The 20,805-nt window shown below is 39.8% G+C and overlaps 2 protein-coding genes across 4 annotated transcripts in view; both read right to left on the minus strand.

The window, feature by feature from the left end:
* LOC126934347 (cytochrome c oxidase assembly factor 5) overlaps positions 1 to 20,805 on the minus strand; it is a 521,053-nt gene that overhangs the window by 79,775 nt on the left and 420,473 nt on the right. The window lies entirely within an intron of this gene.
* Positions 1 to 20,805, minus strand: part of MGAT4A (alpha-1,3-mannosyl-glycoprotein 4-beta-N-acetylglucosaminyltransferase A) — a 126,783-nt gene that overhangs the window by 50,949 nt on the left and 55,029 nt on the right. For all 3 annotated transcript variants that reach the window (XM_050755119.1, XM_050755118.1, XM_050755120.1), the window contains exons 4-5: positions 17,789 to 17,929; positions 5,783 to 5,916 (exon numbers count right to left, since the gene is read on the minus strand). In XM_050755119.1, coding sequence (XP_050611076.1) covers positions 5,783 to 5,916; positions 17,789 to 17,929 — 275 coding nt within the window. The remainder of the gene's footprint in view (positions 1 to 5,782; positions 5,917 to 17,788; positions 17,930 to 20,805) is intronic.

Below are 20,805 nucleotides of genomic sequence, written 5' to 3' on the forward strand. Positions count from 1 at the left end.
AGTTAACAAGGATATCCAGGAATTGAACTAAACTGCCCCAAAGGGACCTAATAGACACCTACAGAACTCTCCACCCCAAATCAACAGAATATACATTCTTCTCAGCAACACGTCACACTTATTCCAAAATTGACCACATAATTGGAAGTAAAGCACTCCTCAGCAAATGTACAAGAACAGAAATTATAACAAACTGTCTCTCAGACCACAGTGCAATCAAACTAGAACTCAGGACTAAGAAACTCAATCAAAACCGCTCAACTACATGGAAACTGAACAACCTGCTCCTGAATGACTACTGGGTACATAACAAAATGAAGGCAGAAATAAAGATGTTCTTTGAAACCAATGAGAACAAAGATACAACATACCAGAATCTCTGGGACACATTTAAAGCAGTGTGTAGAGGGAAATTTATAGCACTAAATGCCCACAAGAGAAAGCTGGAAACATCTAAAATTGACACCCTAACATCACAATTAGAAGAACTAGAGAAGCAAGAGCAAACACATTCAAAAGCTAGCAGAAGGCAAGAAATAACTAAGATCAGAGCAGAACTGAAGGAGATAGAGACACAAAAAACCCTCCAAAAAATCAATGAATCCAGGAATTGGTTTTTTGAAAAGATCAACAAAATGGATAGACTGCTAGCAAGACTAATACAGAAGAAAAGAGAGATCAAAGAGACACAATAAAAAATGATAAAGGGGATATCACCACCGACCCCACAGAAATACAAACTACCATCAGAGAATACTATAAACACCTCTATGCAAATAAACTAGAAAATCTAGAAGAAATGGATAATTTCCTGGACACGTACTCTCTCCCAAGACTAAACCAGGAAGAAGTTGAATCTGTGAATAGACCAATAGCAGGCTCTGAAATTGAGGTAATAATTAACAGCCTACCAACCAAAAAAAGTCCAGGACCAGATGGATTCACAGCTGAATTCTACCAGAGGTACAAGGAGGAGCTGGTACCATTCCTTCTGAAACTATTCCAATCAACTGAAAAAGAGGGAATCCTCCCTAACTCATTTTATGAGGCCAACATCATCCTGATACCAAAGCCTGGCAGAGACACAACAAAAAAAGAGAATTTTTAGACCAATATCCCTGATGAACATCGATGCAAAAATCCTCAATAAAATACTGGCAAACCGGATCCAGCAGCACATCAAAAAGCTTATCCACCATGATCAAGCGGAATTTATCCCTGGGATGCAAGGCTGGTTCAACATACGCAAATCAATAAACTTAATCCAGCATATAAACAGAACCAAAGACAAAAACCACATGATTAACTCAAGAGATGCAGAAAAGGCCTTTGACAAAACTCAACAGCCCTTCATGCTAAAAACTCTAAATAACTAGGTATTGATGGAACGTATCTCAAAATAATAAGAGCTATTTATGACAAACCCACAGCCAATATCATACTGAACGGGTAAAACTGGAAGCATTCCCTTTGAAAACTGGCACAAGACAGGGATGCCCTCTTTCACCACTCCTATTCAACATAGTGTTGGAAGTTCTGGCTAGGGCAATCAGGCAAGAGAAAGAAATAAAGGGTATTCAGTTAGGAAAAGAAGAAGTCACATTGTCCCTGTTTGCAGATGACATGATTGTATATTTAGAAAACCCCATTATCTCAGCCCAAAATCTCCTTAAGCTGATAAGCAACTTTAGCAAAGTCTCAGGATACAAAATTAACACGCAAAAATCACAAGCATTCTTATACACCAGTAACAGACAAACAGAGAGCCAAATCATGAATGAACTTCCATTCACAATTGCTTCAAAGAGAATAAAATACCTAGGAATACAACTTACAAGGGATGTAAAGGACCTCTTCAAGGAGCACTACAAACCACTGCTCAGTGAAATAAAAGAGGACACAAACAAATGGAAGAACATACCATGCTCATGGATAGGAAGAATCAATATCGTGAAAATGGCCATACTGTCCAAGGTAATTTATAGATTCAATGCCATTCCCCATCAAGCTAACGATGAGTTTCTTCACAGAATTGGAAAAAACTGCTTTAAGGTTCATATGGAACCAAAAAAGAGCCCGCATTCCAAGACAATCCTAAGTCAAAAGAACAAAGCTGGAGGCATCACGCTACCTGACTTCAAACTATACTACAAGGCTACAGTAACCAAAACAGCATGGTACTGAGATATAGACCAGTGGAACAGAACAGAATCCTCAGAAATAATACCACACATCTACAGCCATCTGATCTTTGACAAACCTGAGAAAAACAAGAAATGGGGAAAGGATTCCCTATTTAATAAATGGTGCTGGGAAAATTGGCTAGCCATAAGTAGAAAGCTGAAACTGGATCCTTTCCTTACTCCTTATACGAAAATTAATTCAAGATGGATTAGAGACTTAAATGTTAGACGTAATACCATAAAAACCCCAGAAGAAAACCTAGGTAATACCATTCAGGACATAGGCATGGGTAAGGACTTCATGTCTAAAACACCAAAAGCAACAGCAACAAAAGCCAAAATTGACAAATGGGATCTAATTAAACTAAAGAGCTTCTGCACAGCAAAAGAAACTACCATCAGAGTGAACAGGCAACCTACAGAATGGGAGAAAATTTTTGCAATCTACTCATCTGACAAAGGACTAATATCCAGAACCTACAAAGAACTCAAATAAATTTACAAGAAAAAAACAAACACCCCATCAAAAAGTGGGCAAAGGATATGAACAGACATTTCTCAAAAGAAGACATGCATACAGCCAACAGACACACGAAAAAATGCTCATCATCACTGGCCATCAGAGAAATGCAAATCAAAACCACAATGAGATAGCATCTCACACCAGTTAGAATGGCAATCATTAAAAAGTCAGGAAATAACAGGTGCTGGAGAAGATGTGGAGAAATAGGAACACTTTTACACTGTTGGTGGGATTGCAAACTAGTTCAACCATTATGGAAAACAGTATGGCAATTCCTCAAGGATCTAGAACTAGAAGTACCATATGACCCAGCCATCCCATTACTGGGTATATACCGAAAGTATTTTAAATCATGGTGCTATAAAGACACATGTACACATATATTCATTGCAGCACTATTCACAATAGCAAAGACTTGGAATCAACCCAAGTGTCCATCAGTGACAGACTGGATTAAGAAAATGTGGCACATATACACCATGGAATACTACGCAGCCATAAAAAAGGATGAGTTTGTGTCCTTTGTAGGGACATGGATGAAGCTGGAAGCCATCATTCTCAGCAAACTATCGCAAGAACAGAAAGCCAAACACTGCATGTTCTCACTCATAGGTGGGAACTGAACAATGAGCGCTTGGACTCGGGAAGGGGAACATCACACACCAGGGCCTATTATGGGGAGAGGGGAGGGGGAGGGATGGCACTGGGAGTTATACCTGATGTAAATGACAAGTTGATGGGTGCTGACGAGTTGATGGGTGCAGCACACCAACATGGCACAAGTATACATATGTAACAAACCTGCACGTTGTGCGCATGTACCCTAGAACTTAAAGTATAATAATAATTAAAAAAAAAAGAACACTGAATTAAAAAAAAAAACCAACATTGTTTTCATACTGTATACTAAATACTCCATGAACCTGAAAATTCTAGAAACTCAATTTTTCAAAGTTGAACAGTAGGTGCTCGTCCAACTTGATGAATTTGTTATTTCCTTATAGAATCTAAATTCAAATCCTATAGTTTTTATGTAAGGTATTTGGAATGCTGCTGGGCAAATTGCTGAAACAATGTGAATAAACAAGGTAATATAAAAAAATATCTTAGGCTGGGTGTGGTGGTGCACACCTGTAATCCCAGAACTTTGGGAGGCTGCAGTAGGAGAATCACTTGAGCTCAGGAGACAACCTGGGCAACATAGTGAAATCCCGTCTTGACAAACATACACACACACACACACACACAATACAAAAAATTAGCTGGGCATGGTGGTGCACACCTGTAGTCCCAGCTACTCGGGAGGCTGATATAGGAGGATTGCTTGAGCCTGGGAGGTCGAGGCTGCAGTGAGCCAAAACTGCACCACTGCACTCCAGCCTGGGTGACAGAGTGAGATCCTGTCACAAAATATATACATATATATTCATTCAATACAAAGTCCTCTTCATGGTTACCACCAGCATCATTTGGTTGTTCTGGTTTAGGCAATATTCTGCCTGAAACCCACCTCAAAAACTCCTTCTGTCTCTTTCTAACCGCTTCATTTAGCCATCACCTCCGCATACATATGATTTCCTGTTCCGTTTTGCAACAATTACAAAGAATTCAGGTGTTTTTGAACAAGAGACAACCTGTATCAGTTAGGAAACAGCCTAAATGTCTATCAATCACACATTAAATAAATTGTGCTAAAACCACATAATGAAATATTTTATAGCCACAAAGAATGATGTTGTGATATTTATTCTTGTTAGCATGGAAAAATGTCCACTACATTAAAATATATATAGAATGGTCCCATTCATATATAGCTGTACAAGCCACAGGAAAAAAACCCTTAACATACATTTTGAAATAGCTATATTTATATAGAGGAGTAACAGGTAATTTTTCATTATACATTTATGTAATTGTTTTGAACAGCATGCATTTGTTTACTTCTCTAATAAGGAAATCATCAAGACCATTTTCATCTAAAAAGACATGGGGAACTCTAAAAAGTTACGAATTAGTGGGCCAGAACTATACTATGTCCTAAATCCTTTCCCATTCTGAAACTCTACACAATAATTAAGAAAATATTTACTCTAGGGTCTTCTTCCTCATGATTTAAAAATAACTTTTTCGAGATTTATTCTTTCTCTAAATCTTTTGAGGATACTAAAATACAAGAAGTGTGGTATTTCTCATTCGCACGATTTCTTAGGAGTACAGAGAACGGATGGAGAGAATAAAAGGATGATGAAACTCCAGCTGAGACTAAACCTTTTTCAGGTTTCAGGACTCCCAAAGATCATCAGTGCAAATGTCCAAATTTAAGTCTTAGAGCTAGAAACGGGGACATGTCTTTTTTTTTTTTTTTTTTTTTTTACATATTTTTCTTTTTTTTTTATTATACTTTAAGTTCTAGGGTACGTGTGCACAACGTGCAGGTTTGTTACATATGTATACATGTGCCATGTTAGTATGCTGCACCCATTAACTCATCATTTACATTAGGTATATCCCCTAATGCTATCCCTCCCCCCTCCCTTCCCCTCACCCACCGACAGGCCCCGGTGTGTGATGTTCCCCATCCTGTGTCCAAGTGTTCTCATTGTTCAATTTCCACCTACGAGTGAGAACCAACCCAAATGTCCATCAATGACAGACTGGATTAAGAAAATGTGGCACATATACACCATGGAACACTATGCAGCCATAAAAAACGATGAGTTCATGTCCTTTGTAGGGACATGGATGAAGCTGGAAACCATCATTCTGAGCAAACTATCACAAGGACAGAAAACCAAACACCGCATGTTCTCACTCATAGGGGACACGTTCTTAAAGATCTATGGGTATATCATTCTATTGACAACAAAGATTACTATTCCTGGTTTGTAACTGCAGGAGAGAAGTAAAGGCAAATATAAGTTAGATTTACATTAAACTGTCAGATAGAATATATTACCTAAGCTTTACTCATCACATTTTTTAAAAGTGCTTTTAAAAGCATATTCAAATATTCAATTAGGGTTTCAACTCTTATAGGCTATATATGGTAAAAACATAACAACAATTAAATAATTACCTCTCCTATGAAGACTACTATCACACAGTCCAACTTCTCTTCAGGATACAGATTATCAATAAGGGAATGAAGAGTTTCTATGAGGTAAGATTTAACTTCTCTTTTCACTGTGGGAATGCCCATGACTATGGAAACTGAAAAAAAAAAAAAAAAAACCGTAATTATATTAAAAAATTGTACAAGGACAATACAGAAAAACACTTCCATTTCAAAAGTATTATACCCTCTCAAATGGATAGGAATAATTGATGGATCAAAATATATTAAGTTTCAGAAAGAAAAATAAAGAATACACGGGCATACCTATAATGACTGTAATTCATTTTCACATAGCTTAACCATAAGAAAAAGGGAACTGATAAAAATGAAAGACATTAAACCTCACACTAAAAATGAATGGCTGTAAAGTATAAACAGCAAACTGTATTATACAACTAAAACTTAAAAATACTAAACATATCTTAAAAATTAACGTCTTATCTATTGACTTCAAGCATAAGACATGCCAAGAAGAGCACAACATCAATTGTGTGGTTGTTCTTGCCAACAATGCATAACCTCAACTTAACCACAAAAGAACATCAGAGAAATCCAAACTGGGGCAATGCTCCACAAAATAACAGTACTCTTTAAAGTGTTATGGTCATGAAAGACAGAGTAATGAACTGTCCCCGATTGGAAAAGACTTAGGAACCATGACAACTAAGTGAAATATGGGATGTTGAGTTGGATCCTGGAAGAGAAAAATAACAACAATGAAACACATGACAAAATTGGAATAAGAGCTAAGGTTAGTTAACACTGTAGCATCGACGTTAACTTCCTGGCTTTTGATCACTGTACTAATGGTCATGTAGGGACACTGGGTAAAGGCATATGAAAACTTTTGACCGGGCACAGTGGCTCATGCCTGTAATCCCAGCACTTTGGGAGGCAGAGGTGGTGGACTACTTGAGCTCAGGAGTTTCAGACCAGCCTGGCCAACATGGTGAAACCCAGTCTCGACTAAAAATACAAAAATTATCTGGGCATGGGGGCGTGCACCTATAATCCCAGCTACTTGGGAGGCGGAGGCACAAGAATCACCTGGGAGGCAGAGGATGCAGTGAGCTGAGATTGTGCTCTTGCACTGCAGCCTGGGTGACAAAGCAAGATTCCATCTCAAAAAAGAAAAGAAAAGAAAAGAAAACTTTGTGTACTATTTGTGCAACATTTTTAAAGTCTAAAATTACAGTCAATGTTCCTGTAATGCTTGTTTTCAACACAAATTTGTTTCTACATGATTAACATATTAGGGAAAAATTGGGGCATAACACGTAAAGTTCACATTAGCTTACGTGCAATTTGTCTTCTGAAACAAACACCAGGTCAGCAACAGAAAATTGTACCCAGCTGATCTGAGTTCAGAAAATTGAACCGAACTGTGCAGAAATACTGCATACAAAATGCACACACCTCAAAATACCTACCAGCTGTCTCAGTTCACCACAGCTATCAACCACACCCATCTACACTGGGTGTTGCAACCTTCCATCAGATTTCAAATAACCTACCTCACAGCCCTTCACAATAACTTAAAAGCTGCAACCTTCAGCAACCCACTTTAACAAGCAAATCTCAGGGCTTTTTCAAGATAGAGTGCCACATCTATGTATTTCTCAATCATTTAACCTGTGAAAAAATGTGCCACCATTATTATTAGGTTCTTATCCTTTTTTATGTGTAACTGACAAAGTTTTTTGAGTGTTGTGATCCTAACCCCCTTGCTCTCATTTTTTTGCACCATTTTCATACCACAGTGATTTTTTAGGAACATATTGCATTATAGAGGTATTTCAAAGTAAGTTTTTTAAAATTATGCCTTAAAGTCTTAGTATACTAAGTATGTATCAATAGAGAAGTATTTTGAATATGTTAAAAACAACTTAGTCTTAATCATGCAACAAGTTTTTGGAGATACTAAAAAATACTTATAATTCACAGAATTCTAATGCCAGCGGCTGGGTGCAGTGGCTCACGCCTGTAATCTCAGCACTTTGGAAGGCCGAAGCGGGCGGATCACGAGGTCAGGAGATCGAGACCATCCTGGCTAACATGGTGAAACCCTGTCTCTACTAAAAATACAAAAAATTAGCCAGGCATGGTAGCGGGCACCTGTAGTCCCAGCTATTCAGGAGGCTGAGGCAGGAGAATAGCTTGAATCCAAGAAGTGGAGGTTGCAGTGAGCCAAGATCGTGCCACTGCACTCCAGCCTGGGCGACACAGTGAGACTCCATCTCAAAAACAAACAAAAGAATTCTAATGCCAGAAGGAAGCATAAAGACCATGGATCTACCACCACGATTCTTGAGGTAAGAATACTAAGATGTGAAAGGTTTAAGGGACTGCCCCAAGGTCTCATGCCACATTCCTCTATTCCATTTTAGGTAAGAAGAGTTTTCAAGCACTCAAAAAGATATTTGCTCTACAAGACTCCGTCCCCCACCTCCAAAAAAAGATATTTGCTCTATTTGTTTTGCACATATTTACTGCAAGGCATTATTCTAGGTGTCAGGCATACAATGGTAAATAACATAGATAAGGTCCCTGCCCTCATGGAACGCACATTCTAGAAAGGGGAAAAAGATTTAAAATATATGTATCTTACAGGATGATATATATAGGTTGATACTGTCAAAGTGATGAATGGGGAGGGGGTACCCCTATAGGTCATGTGGTCACGGAAGGCCTCTCTGATATCAGTTGAGCTGGTAACCATGAGAAAGAGCTGATGAAGAACACTGCAGAAGAGGAAGCAACAAGGCCCTGAAGACAGAATGATTTTGACATAGTCAAGAAATACCAAGAGCAGGCTGGATCGAAAGCAGAATAAGCCCAGATTGAGAAAATCAGCCGGGGGTCACATTGCATATAACAAAGTTTGTTTTAATGCTGAGTGCAAGAGAAAGCCATTGTAAGGTTGTAAGCAGGGGAGTGACATTATCCAATTTGTAATTTTAAGAGATTATCAAATTTCACAAAAAGTAAAAGCACTTTGGGAGATCAGTTAGGAAGTTACTGTATTAACTAAAGAAAGATAGTGGTTTAAATGAGGCTGTAGGGTGTTTGAAGAGGTGGAGATGAGTGGATGATGGAGACCCTCACCAATGGGGCTTCAGCTGGCAGACAAGAGAAGGGGAGGAATCAAGGATGACTTGAGTAAGTGGACGGGGCAACTTTCACTCAGAACAACATACTTGAGGAGAGGGCCCCCAATCCAGATTTCTGTTCTGACCAAGTTACTCTGAGATGCCAAAAGACAGGATGAGTTACAATGGAAGCAAAATTACACAGAATAATCTACCTCAGAATTTAAGGCCGGCTGTGGTGGCTGATGCCTTTAATCCCGGCACTTCGGGAGGCTGAGGCAGGAGGATCACTTGAGCCCAGGAGTTCGAGACCAGCCTGAGCAACGTGGCAAGACCCTGTCTCTAAAAAAAATAAAAAACTTAGCTGGGCATAGTGGAGCATGCCTGTAGTCCTAGCTACTTGGGAGGCTGAGGTGGGAGGATCACTTAAGCCTGGGAGGTGGAGGCTGCAGTGAGCTGTGATCACACCACTGTACTCCAGCCCGGGCAACAGAGCGAGACCCTGTCTCAAAAAAACAAAAAAAAAATTACAAGCGTAACAACTAGGATGAGGAGCATTCTTAGAAAATGCTAACTCATATGGAGTGCAAAGACTGCACTTATGATGAAAGCAAAACCCATGGTGATCCACAGTGTGCAAACAAAAATGGCATAAAGTCACAACGCAAATTCTCTATCCCTACCACACTCTTGGGGATTTCTGGTTTCTGCTTTGCTTTGCTGAAGTTTAGATGGTACGTGATATGGTTTGGCTGTGTCCCTACCCAAATCTCATCTTGAATTCCTACGTATTGTGGGAAGGACCTGGTGGGAGTTAATGGAATCATGGGGGCAAATCTTTCCCATACTGTTCTCGTGATAGTGAATAAGTCTTACGAGATCTGATGGTTTTAAAAAGAGGAGTTCCCCTGCACAAGGTTGCTCTCTCTTTGCCTGCTGCCATCCATGTAAGATGTGACTTGCTCCTCCTTGCCTTCTGCCACGATTGTGAGGCTTCCCCAGCCACTTGGAAATGTAAGTTCAATTAAATCTCTTTTGTAAATTGCCCAGTCTCAGGTATGTCTTTATCAGCAGCATGAAAATAGACTAATACAGTAAACTGGTACCAGTAGAGTGGGGCGCTGCTGAAAAGATACCCGAAAATGTGGAAGCGACTTTGGAACTGGGTAACAGGCAGAGGCCGAACAGTTTGGAGGGCTCAGAAGGCAGGAAAATATAGGAAAGTCTGGAGCTCCCTAGAGACATGTTGAATGGCTTTGACCAAAATGCTGATAATGATATGGACAATGAAATCTAGGCTGAGGTGGTCTCAGATGGAGATGAGGAACTTGTTGGGAACTGGAGTAAAGGTGACTCTTGTTATGTTTTAGCAAAGAGACTGGCAGCATTTTGCCCCTGCCCTAGAGATTTGTGGAACTTTGAACTTGAGAGAGATGATTTATGGTATCTGGTGGAAGAAACTTCTAAGCAGCAAAGCATTCAAGAGGTAATTTGGGTGCTGTTAAAGGCATTCAGTTTTTTTGTTTGTTTGTTTGTTTGTTTTTGGTGGTTGTTGTTGCTTTGAGACAGAGTTTCACTCTTGTGGCACAGGCTGGAGTGCAATGGCATGATCTCGGCTAACTGCAATCTCCACCTCCCAGCTTCAAACAATTCTCCTGCCTCAGCCTCCCAAGTAGCTGGGATTACAGGTGCCCGCCACCATGGCCAGATTTCCTGTGCTGTTTTGTATTTTTAGTAGAGACAGGGTTTCACCACGTTGGTTACACTGGTCTCGAACTCCTGACCTCGTGATCCACCCGCCTTGGCCTCCCAAAGTGCTGGGATTATAGGCATGAGCCACCACGCCTGGCCAGCATTCAGTTTTAAAAGGGAAAGAGCATAAAAGTTTGGAAAATTTGCAGCCTGACAATGTGATAGAAAAGAAAAATCTCATTTTCTGAGGTGAAATTCAAGCCAGTTGCAGAAATTTGCATAAGTAATGAGGAGCTGAATGGTTAAGCTCAATGGGGAAAATGTCTCCAAGGCATGTCAGAGACCTTTGTGGCAACCCCTCCCATCACAGGCCCAGAGATTTAGGAGGGAAACACGGTTTCCTGGGCCGGGCCCAGGGTCCCTCTGCTGTGTGCAGTCTAGGGACTTGGTGACCTGTGTCCCAGCCACTCCAGCCTTGACTAAAAGGGGCCAAGGTACTGCTCAGGCCGTGGCTTCAGAGGGTGCAAGTCCCAAGCCTTGGCAGCTTCCGTGTGGTGTTGAGCCTGCAGGTGCAAGTCAAGAATTGGGAACTTCCACCTAGATTCCAGAGGATGAATGGATACGCCTGGATGCTCAGGCAAAAGTTTGCTGTAGGGGTGGTGCTCTCATGGAGAACCTCTGCTAGTGCAGTGCGGAAGGGACATGTGGGGTCAGAGACCCCCTGACAGAGTCCCTATTGGGGCACCACCTAGTGTAGCTGTGAGAAGAGGACCACCGTCCTCCAGACCCCACAATGGTAGATCCACCCATGGCTTTCACCGCGTGCCTGGAAAAGCTGCACTCAACACAAGCCCATGAAAGCAGCCGGGAAGGAGGCTGTAACCTGCAGAGCCACAGGGGCAGAGCTGCCCAAGACCAAGGGAACCCATCTCTTGCATCAGTGTGACCTGGATGTGAGACATGGAATCAAAGGAAATCATTTTGGAGTTTAAAGATTTGACTGCCCTGCTGGATTTTGGACTTGCATAGGGCCTATAGCCCCTTTGTTTTGGCCAATTTTTCCCATTTGGAATGGCTGTATTTACCCAATGCTGGGACCCCATTGTATCTAGGAAGTAACTGGCTTGCTTTTGATTTTACAGGCTCATAGGTGGAATGGACTTGCCTCATCTCAGATGAGGCATTGGACTGTGGACTTTTGAGTTAATGTTGAAATGAGTTAAGACTTCAGGGAACGGTTGGGAAGGCATGATTGGTTTTGAAATGTGAGGATGTGAGATTTGGGAGGGGCCAGGGGGCGGAATGATATGGTTTGGCTGTGTCCCCACCCAAATCTCATCTTGAATTCCTGTGTGTTGTGGGAGGGACCCGATGAGAGGTAATTGAATCATGGGGGCAAGTCTTTCCTGTGCTGTTCTCATGACAGTGAATAAGCCTCACGAGATCTGATGGTTTTAAAAAGAGAAGCTTCCTTGCACAAGCTCGCTCTCTCTTTGCTTGCTGCCATCCATGTAAGATGTGACTTGCTCCTCCTTGCCTTAGGCCATGATTGTGAGGCTTCCCCAGTCGTGTGGAACTCTAAGTCCAATTAAACCTCTTTCTTTTGTAAATGGCCCAGTCTCAGGTGTGTCTTTATTGGCAGCGTGAAAATGGACTAATACAGCGTGTTTAGAGAATAAACCATTTTATCCCTAATACACTATTTTAGAGTTAAAATTTAAATTATTTAGCTTAAACCAGGGTATTCAAAGACTTCAAAAGCACTAAAAATGAAACTTTTAATTTCAGCCCAACCTACAAAATTAGAGTAACCGTGCTTATGGTAATTTGTAAAATTACCATCAAAAAACGATAGTTTCCTTGGCCTTCTGAGCCCATGGAAGGGCTGCACTTCTTAGTCCCCTTATGGTTGGGGACTGTGGGGCCAAAGGGATATAATTATTAATAGCCCATGAGTCATCGGCATGTGTAATCTGTGGGCTGAGCACTGATAACTGCAGTGTGAAATCCTTGAGTTGCCTGTTCTTTTTGGCAGAGCAGCCAGAAACATTCAAGATGGCAACTGCTCTGTCAGCCTGGATCCCTGCATGACTGGTCAACCTTGGTGGACATGTACTATGAGCAAAAAAAAAAAAAAAAAATACACATGTGTTATCTCAATCACTGAGACTCTGGTGTTGTTAGTTACCACAACATAACCCAGCCTGTCCTATCTGATACTATGTTCTTCTACCATTTACAAACCAGAAAATGTAAGTATTCTACTGAGTTAGAGTTCAGAAGAAATATGTCAGCAAAGTGAAGAATATGGTCATATCATCCTTTTAGGGAGGAGCAATATGGACCAAGGAAACCAAACAGAAATAGAGCCAACGGGTTTGGCTAGGTACTGGGATCACTGATTTTGTTTTAATTCTGAGTGCAAGAGTTCCATTGATTAACCACCTAGTATTTCCAATTCAAGTAGTAACTGTGCATATATAATACATCTATTGTGTACTAGACAGTCTGAAATACAGCCATGAGATAGGTAAGCCCCCTACCTCATGGTATTTATAATTTGACAGAACTATCAACTGTGATTATTTCATTTGCTTCCACTTTCCTGGGAAGTTTTCCAATTCTAATTTGTATTTCTTTTAAAGTAAAAAAAGAATTAGGAAAAATCTTGGCATTCTCAATCTTCAGTAACTCAATCTACCTTCAGTTATAACTAAATTATGTCCCCTTAAAAATGTTCATTGCTAGCCAAATATTTTTAGCCTATCATGTTTCCTTATGGTTTGACTTTAGTCATTTATTCCTCATTTCTTTCCTTATATATCATGACAATATTTTTTTTTTCTTCTACTGCCTCATTGCCCTTTCTCTGCCTCTGTCTTCCTTGTGTTCATCTTCCTCTTTCCCTGGAAATTAACTGGTGGAAAACCTTCAAGTCTGAGTCCTAGGCCCTAGGAGATCTCATCCATTTCTGTGTCTTCAATCACTTACTCCCAAACAATGACTCATAAAATTAAATCTAACTCAGATCTCTCCTTTGAGTCCCAGATCTAAATATCCAACTGCCTACTCCAACATCTCCACTGTGATATCTCAAAATCACCTCCAAATTATCATATCCAAATTTAATTTATAAATTTCTCTTGCAAACCAGTGATGCAAAACAGTGTCTACTGTCCTCTATCTCACTGAATGGCCCGCCACGCATCCAGCCACTCAATCCAGAAACCCTGGGCTCATTCCTGACCACTCCTCTACCTCAGTCCACAAATCCAGAACACTATGTCTTCCCTGATACATTCCCATACGTTCCAAACAACTCTAGGTCCGTCTTCTACTTCCCATCTCTACTACTACCACTGCTACCTTGTCCAAGTTGACCCTCTCTCCAGTGGATTACTGAAACAGCCTATCTGGTTCTTCATATCTATTCTTCTTCCCACATCCTCAATCATCCTTCCCATTGCAGCAAATCTGATCTCTGTAAAATTTAAATCTTACCAAGTCATTATTAATAAGTACTGTTGAAAACCCTTCAATGGCTTCCTACTGCTCTTAGGATAGAAACCAAAATCCCATAAATGGTCTAGGAGGCCCTACATGGTCTGGCCTCAACTTACATCTCTAGCCTCATCTTGTTCCACACACCTCCTCACTCTACACTTAAACTACAGCGACCTTCTTTCATTCTCTAGAACATTCCACACTCCCTTCCATAACAGGACTTTCGTAGTGCTCTTTCCATCTTCCGGAATATTCTTTTCCATTGTGATGGAGAGAATAACAGTATCCCAAAGATGTCCATGCCATAATTCCTGGAGCCTGTGAATATGTTACCTTACATGGCAAAACAGACTTTGCAGATGTGATGAAAGTTCTTGAGATGGGGTAATTATTCTGGATTACCTGGTGGGCCCAATATAAACACAAGGGTCTTTATGAAAGGAAGGAGGGAGGGTCACAGCAAAAGAAGGAGATGGAACAACAGAATCAAGAGGGTCATGGTCAGAGAGATTTGAAGATACTGTACTTTGAAGATGAAGGAAGAGGCCACAAAGTAATGTGGAAAAGGCAAAAAATAAATAAATAAATAAAAAGGATCCTTCCCTAGAGATTCCAGAAGGAACACACCCCTCTTGACAATCTGGTTCTAGGACCTCTGCCTTCCCAAACTGTAAGATGAAAAATCTGTGTTGTGGTTTAAACACAGTGATTTTGTGTCCATTTGTTACAGCAGCAATAGGACACCAACACACCCATCTTCACCAGTAAATGACAGATTCTATCAGCCTCAGGCCAAACGCAATTTCTCAGAGTTCCTTAAACTCCCTAATTAGGCCAAAAGTCCTTCTTACACATTCTCAAAGCATCCTTTACACTGGTAATTACAGTTGTAATTATACAGTTGTTTGTATAATTGACTACGTGACTAATTCGTGTCTTCTTTACTGGGCTGAAGCTCCACAAGACTCAGAACCACATCTAATTTTGTGTACCAAAGTATCTGGCAAGGTGCCTGGCCCATAGCAATTGCTCGTGGACTTTTATTGCAGCAAATACTCCAAGAATTATCTGTTATCCACCACCAAGCAGTAGTGCCATTTCACTAGATAACCCAGTAAAAGTCTTTTCTCAGCTCTCTTGCTCTGCCCTAAATGGGCCCTTCAACCTGAAGACCTGAATGTTTCTTCAACTCAAAGAAATTCACTCCTATAAGCTGGTAATTCCCTCTTTTCACTCTCTTTGTTCACTCCTTCTGAAATTACTACCAGATGACCATTAAAACTTCTGTCTACTTCCATTCTTTATGCGTTTATGCTGCATTCTAGAAGAAATACAGAGCTCGGTCTTTCTGATCACTAATTTGATCTTTAGCTATGTCTAGCTAAAATTCCGTATCGGTCCCTCGATATGGGATTTTTAAATATAATCATTGAAATCATAAGTACAAAGATTTCTAATGGATCCTTTGATAATGGTCAGTTATTGTATTATGGGCAAGTTGTCGTCCCTCATTTCTAGAAATATGTTGATGTTTTATTTTTAAATCATATTCGTTCTGTTTGTTCTGCAAACTCAATTTTCTTTAGTATTAAGTCATCCATGGTACTAATTTTCTTAAATGATTCGGCAACCCCTCGTTCCTGAAGTCGCCTTGCGCCCGTTGGCAGTCTCTGGGTCTGTTTGCCGCAGCCTGCCTTGGCGAATGTGGTGGGAGGATACAGATGTGGTGCTGGGTGGTGGGCCGGCCGTTTTCTGTTCTGGGTGTGAGAATCCCAGCCACTCCCCTGGGGTCAGCAGCCACCGGCCGCACTGTCCTTCCTCTTCAGCCTTACGATGGCTTAGCTGTTCTAAGTGCTGTTCCCTAATTAATCAGCCTGAACACTGAAAAACAGAATTTCTAGCAAGAAGCTGTTTTTCTTCATCTAAGAAACAGAAGTTCTGAATATGAAACCCTAGGTAAGTTCTGGGCTTCCATAAAATTCCAGAAATTACAAACAAAATTATATCTTCTATGGGCATTTTCCAAAGTAGAGATTGACAGCTTTCCTAGAATATCCAAAGGGTCCTGTAACTAAAAATATTAAGAGCTGTTCCCCAACGATTTAGGGAGGAAGATGTTTAAGGTAGTAAATATGGGTTATTTGCCTATCCGTTTTTTCTACCGAGCTGTTTTTTCTACCTTTCAAAAATAGTGGCAGCTTTATAAGAATGTTAACTATTGGAAAGCTGGTTGACCAAGATTTTATTCTATTTATAATGGATAAAGTCATGTAAACAAATGGGATGGAATACATAGCTTCAAAAGAAAGAGAATGTCACATTTATAAAATAAAAACCTAATAGAGACCTTGGAAGTTTTAAATGACTTTAAAATCACTTCTAATTTCTTTTCATTTGATACTCTTATGAATGAAGAAATAGTCTAAACAAACAAACCCACAATTACTTAAGACATCTTATCCAAAGAGTGGTTATTAAAGGGAGACATGATATCAGCTTCAAAAATAATTAACAATCAACATTCTAAAACAAACAAACAAACAAAGAAACAAAGTACCACACATACCTTGTTAGTCTCTGTATACCTGGCACCTGCAAAATGCCTGGCTTCAATAAATATTTTTTGAATCATTAGAGAAAGGAAAGAAGGAGTTTGTTTCAACATGCTATTTTAAGAGTTTCTACCTCCTTAAGAAGGAAGGTGGTATATTATTTCAACTGATTAATGAAATAGACAGCAGAACTAAAACAAGATGAATGTAAAAGTTTACATTTATAGATCAGTGAGAAGATGTGATCCCCCCAAAAAGACAGCAAAATACTTAAGAATCCCATTGAATCAAAAGTAGACTCAGCTTTTCAAAAACACTAACCCAAAAATGAATTTTGGTATCTATGAAGTAATCGTTTCATCACTTGTTAAAAACTTACAGAAGAACAAAATAATATTCTGCCCTCTGCATTTTAAAATCTATGAAGAAAAGATTAACAAAGTCGACACGGCGGAATAAAAAGTATGAGTGGTAAACGGCTCTTGGGCTGGCTTGCTCAAGCCCACTTCCACTCGGCGGAGTGTACTTCGATTTCAATAAATTTGTGCTTACGTTGCTTCAAAAAAAAAAAAAGAGTGGTAAATAGTTTCTATATGGAAAATTGAGGAAGTTCTGTTGGCTCTGACAAGAAGAGAAAAATAAGCTATATAGTATCTTTTGAATAAATTAGGAAGAAGTAAATCAAAGTATTTCTACTACTGCATAAAAAGTTACACGAAAGTTACTATCTACTTACATCTCTGTACGAAAATGAGGCAGACGTAAGAAAAACCTTTGTGACGTGACCAAAAGAGCTGTTAATTTTGAAATAAGATACAAGGAGAAAATGTCATCTCTCTACTTCCCAAATCTCTAAAACAGAAAAATGACCAAGGTGTCAACATTTGTCTGCCTAGGATGGGGCCTCAACTAGATTTCACATGGTCCCTTTCGGCTATATTACTTTGGTCTACAAAGGAAATGTCCAACTCCTTTCAACATGGGGTTTAGAATGAGACCCAACCTGATGTGCACAGATAAAGAAAGAACTTTTATTTTTTGACCTCCCAGACTTGTGATGGTGAACATAAGAGTCCAAAACACAATTAACAGCAGTAGTACAACTGCAGTAAGAAACAAAATAAACCTACCTCCTGTTCTTCCATTGCCAATCTGCACAGCAGGTCGAAGACTTCCTTCATTTTTCAATAAATGAGGCAAATGATAATAAATACTTGGCACTTGAAGAGATTTTTTGCTTGTTAACTCCTTTAACAGCTTTAGGGTATTATCTGAAACACAGAAGTATAATTAATACACAAGAATTACCTTACAGAAATTGCTGATTTTATAAAACCAGCAGTAAAAATTAATGAGAACTAGAACTAAAGAATTTTCTTTCCTAGTTTCACACTCTGGTAAATGAGATCTCCATTTAAGATGAAAAGGACACTTTCAAAGCCAGAGTCTCACAGGTCATGATGTTGATAAAACTGGCTGAAGGAAACCAAAATGGCCAGCTAGAGGACCATAAGAAGGTGGGATGCTAAGGGCTCACCTATATAATGTGTTAGAACTCAAGTTTGCCAAGCGGACTCTAAATATGCTGTCAGTTTATGAAAACGTAATAAATAATAATAAGTACATTGACTATCAATCACTTTCATTTTCTTTTTTTTTTTTTTTTTTGAGACAGGGTCTTGCTCTGTAGCCCAGGCTGGTGTCCACTGGCACAATCACGGTTTACTATCGCCTTGACCTCCCAGGCTCAAGAAATCCTCCCCGCCTCAGCCTCCTGAGTACCTGGGACAGCAGGCACATGCTACCACAATGGTTAATTTAAAAAAAAATTTTTTTTTTTTTTTTTAAAGACTGGAGTCTCACTATGTCGCCCAGGCTGGTCTCAAACTCCTGGCTCAAGCAATCCTACCTTGACCTCCCAAAGTGCTAAGATTACAGGCATGAGCCACCATGCCCAGCCATTCACTTTCTTTATGCATTACATGTTATCAAAATTTCACATGGAAGGAATTTTTTTCTGAAAACTTCAAGTAAAATAATATAAACAGCATGAGCTGGGAATGTCCAGCACAGATCACAACTTTCAGAGAGTTTCATTTATTTTTCTCACTCCTTGGTAGTATAAATAATATTGTTTTAAAATTTCATTAAATTATAATTTAACCTTAGAAACAAGGAAGTTAGCAGTAGGAATTTGTTACCTCAACTTCATTAAAAATGAGAAGAACCAAAAATTCACAAAAGAAATGCAAATGACTGTCATATGTAAAATTGAAGTTTAATCTCATGAGTGAAGAAACAACTACAAATTATAATATATCTATCAATTTCCACCTATGAAATCAGTAGATTAATAATATTAAATACTAGTGATAACAAGATAAACGTTCCAACTATTCAAAGCAGCATCAAAAACCCTAAAACATTTCTGTCCTATTACTCAGTAATTTCCCTTTGAAGAATTTAGCTTCTATGCATTCAACAAATATTTAGTGATTATCTATTTTATTCCAGCAAATGTACCATGTGTTCAAAAATCAATAGTCACCAAAACACAGATCCTATTTCTAAGGAAGTCATAATCCAATGAAAATAACTTAAAGGTTACTAGAAATATGATTGATTTATATACAAATATGTTCACCAGAGTTATAAACTACAGGGGAAAAACCCCCCAGAAAAACCCATCTGAATAACTGAGAAAAAATGTTTATTATGGTATCTATAGCTGGCATATTCACAGCCACTAAAAATAACATTTCGAAGATTATTTAACGACATAGTTTTAAAATGCTCATAGTATAATTTCTTTTTTTTTCTTTTTTTTTTTTTTGAGACGGAGTCTCGCTCTGTCGCCCAGGCTGGAGTGCAGTGGCCGGATCTCAGCTCACTGCAAGCTCCGCCTCCCGGGTTCACGCCATTCTCCTGCCTCAGCCTCCCGAGTAGCTGGGACTACAGGCGCCCGCCACCTCGCCCGGCTAGTTTTTTGTAATTTTTAGTAGAGATGGGGTTTCACCGTGTTAACCGGGATGGTCTCGATCTCCTGACCTCGTGATCCGCCCGTCTCGGCCTCCCAAAGTGCTGGGATTACAGGCTTGAGCCACCGCGCCCAGCCCACTCATAGTATAATTTCAAGAGTGAAAATCAGGTCATCATACACAATAACAACTTTGAAGAAAAATAGTCATGGAAAAAATACTAGAAGGAAACAAAAAGTGTTAGTAGAAATCACTGGGAATCAGGCTTATGGGTGATTTATGTTTTATCTACACCAGTCCATGAGTTTCGACATCAGGGGGACATAATGTGAAGTTTATCAGCAGGAGGAGGAGGAGTATGCAACTTTACAAATAAGGGCAGGCAGTGGATCTGGAGATCCAGATGAAGCTAAATGAAAACAGGTGAAGCTAAATGAAAAAGTATGCTAATCTAGAAAGATTATGCAAATTTGGAGGCAATCAATTAGATACGTATGTCGATTTCATTATCAGATAAAGAAGAGCGCAGAAAGAGAGATCATTTGACCTCATCTTACTCTGACCAGGATTTCTCAGAGAAGAAACAGGCCAGATACTCCTAAAGTATCCAGTAGAAAACTATGCGTGTTCTTCATTATAAATCAGGTTTAAGAGCACTAATTGCTTCAAATAGCTCAAAGATTTCTCCAGAGTCCATCTGAAGTCCACAAATAAGTCATCACAGAAACACGGATACACAGAAAGTTAAATTGTAATCTCATTTTGAGTATGTTTTCAGAAGATGCACGTTCTTCACTACTGCCAATGAAATTTATTCCACTGTAATTTAACTTTTTTTGTTTCTGAGATGGAGTCTCGTTCTGGAGTGCAGAGCTGGAGTGCCGTGGCGTGATCACAGCTCACTGCAACTTCCGCCGCCAGGGTTCAAGTGATTCTCCTGCCTCAGCCTCCCGAGTAGCTGGCACTACAGGCACGCGCCACCACGCCCGGCTAATTATTGTATTTTTAGTAGGGATGAGGTTTCACCATGTTGGCCAGCCTGGTCTTGAACTCCTGACCGCAAAAGATCTGCCCGCCTCGGTCTCCCAGAGTGCTGGGATTATAGGCGTGAGCCACTGTGCCCAGACAATTTAACTTAACATGACTCTCTTAAAATCAAATTTAGCAGG

Source organism: Macaca thibetana, chromosome 13 (assembly GCF_024542745.1).
Source record: "Macaca thibetana thibetana isolate TM-01 chromosome 13, ASM2454274v1, whole genome shotgun sequence".
Taxonomy (NCBI): Eukaryota; Metazoa; Chordata; class Mammalia; order Primates; family Cercopithecidae; genus Macaca; species Macaca thibetana.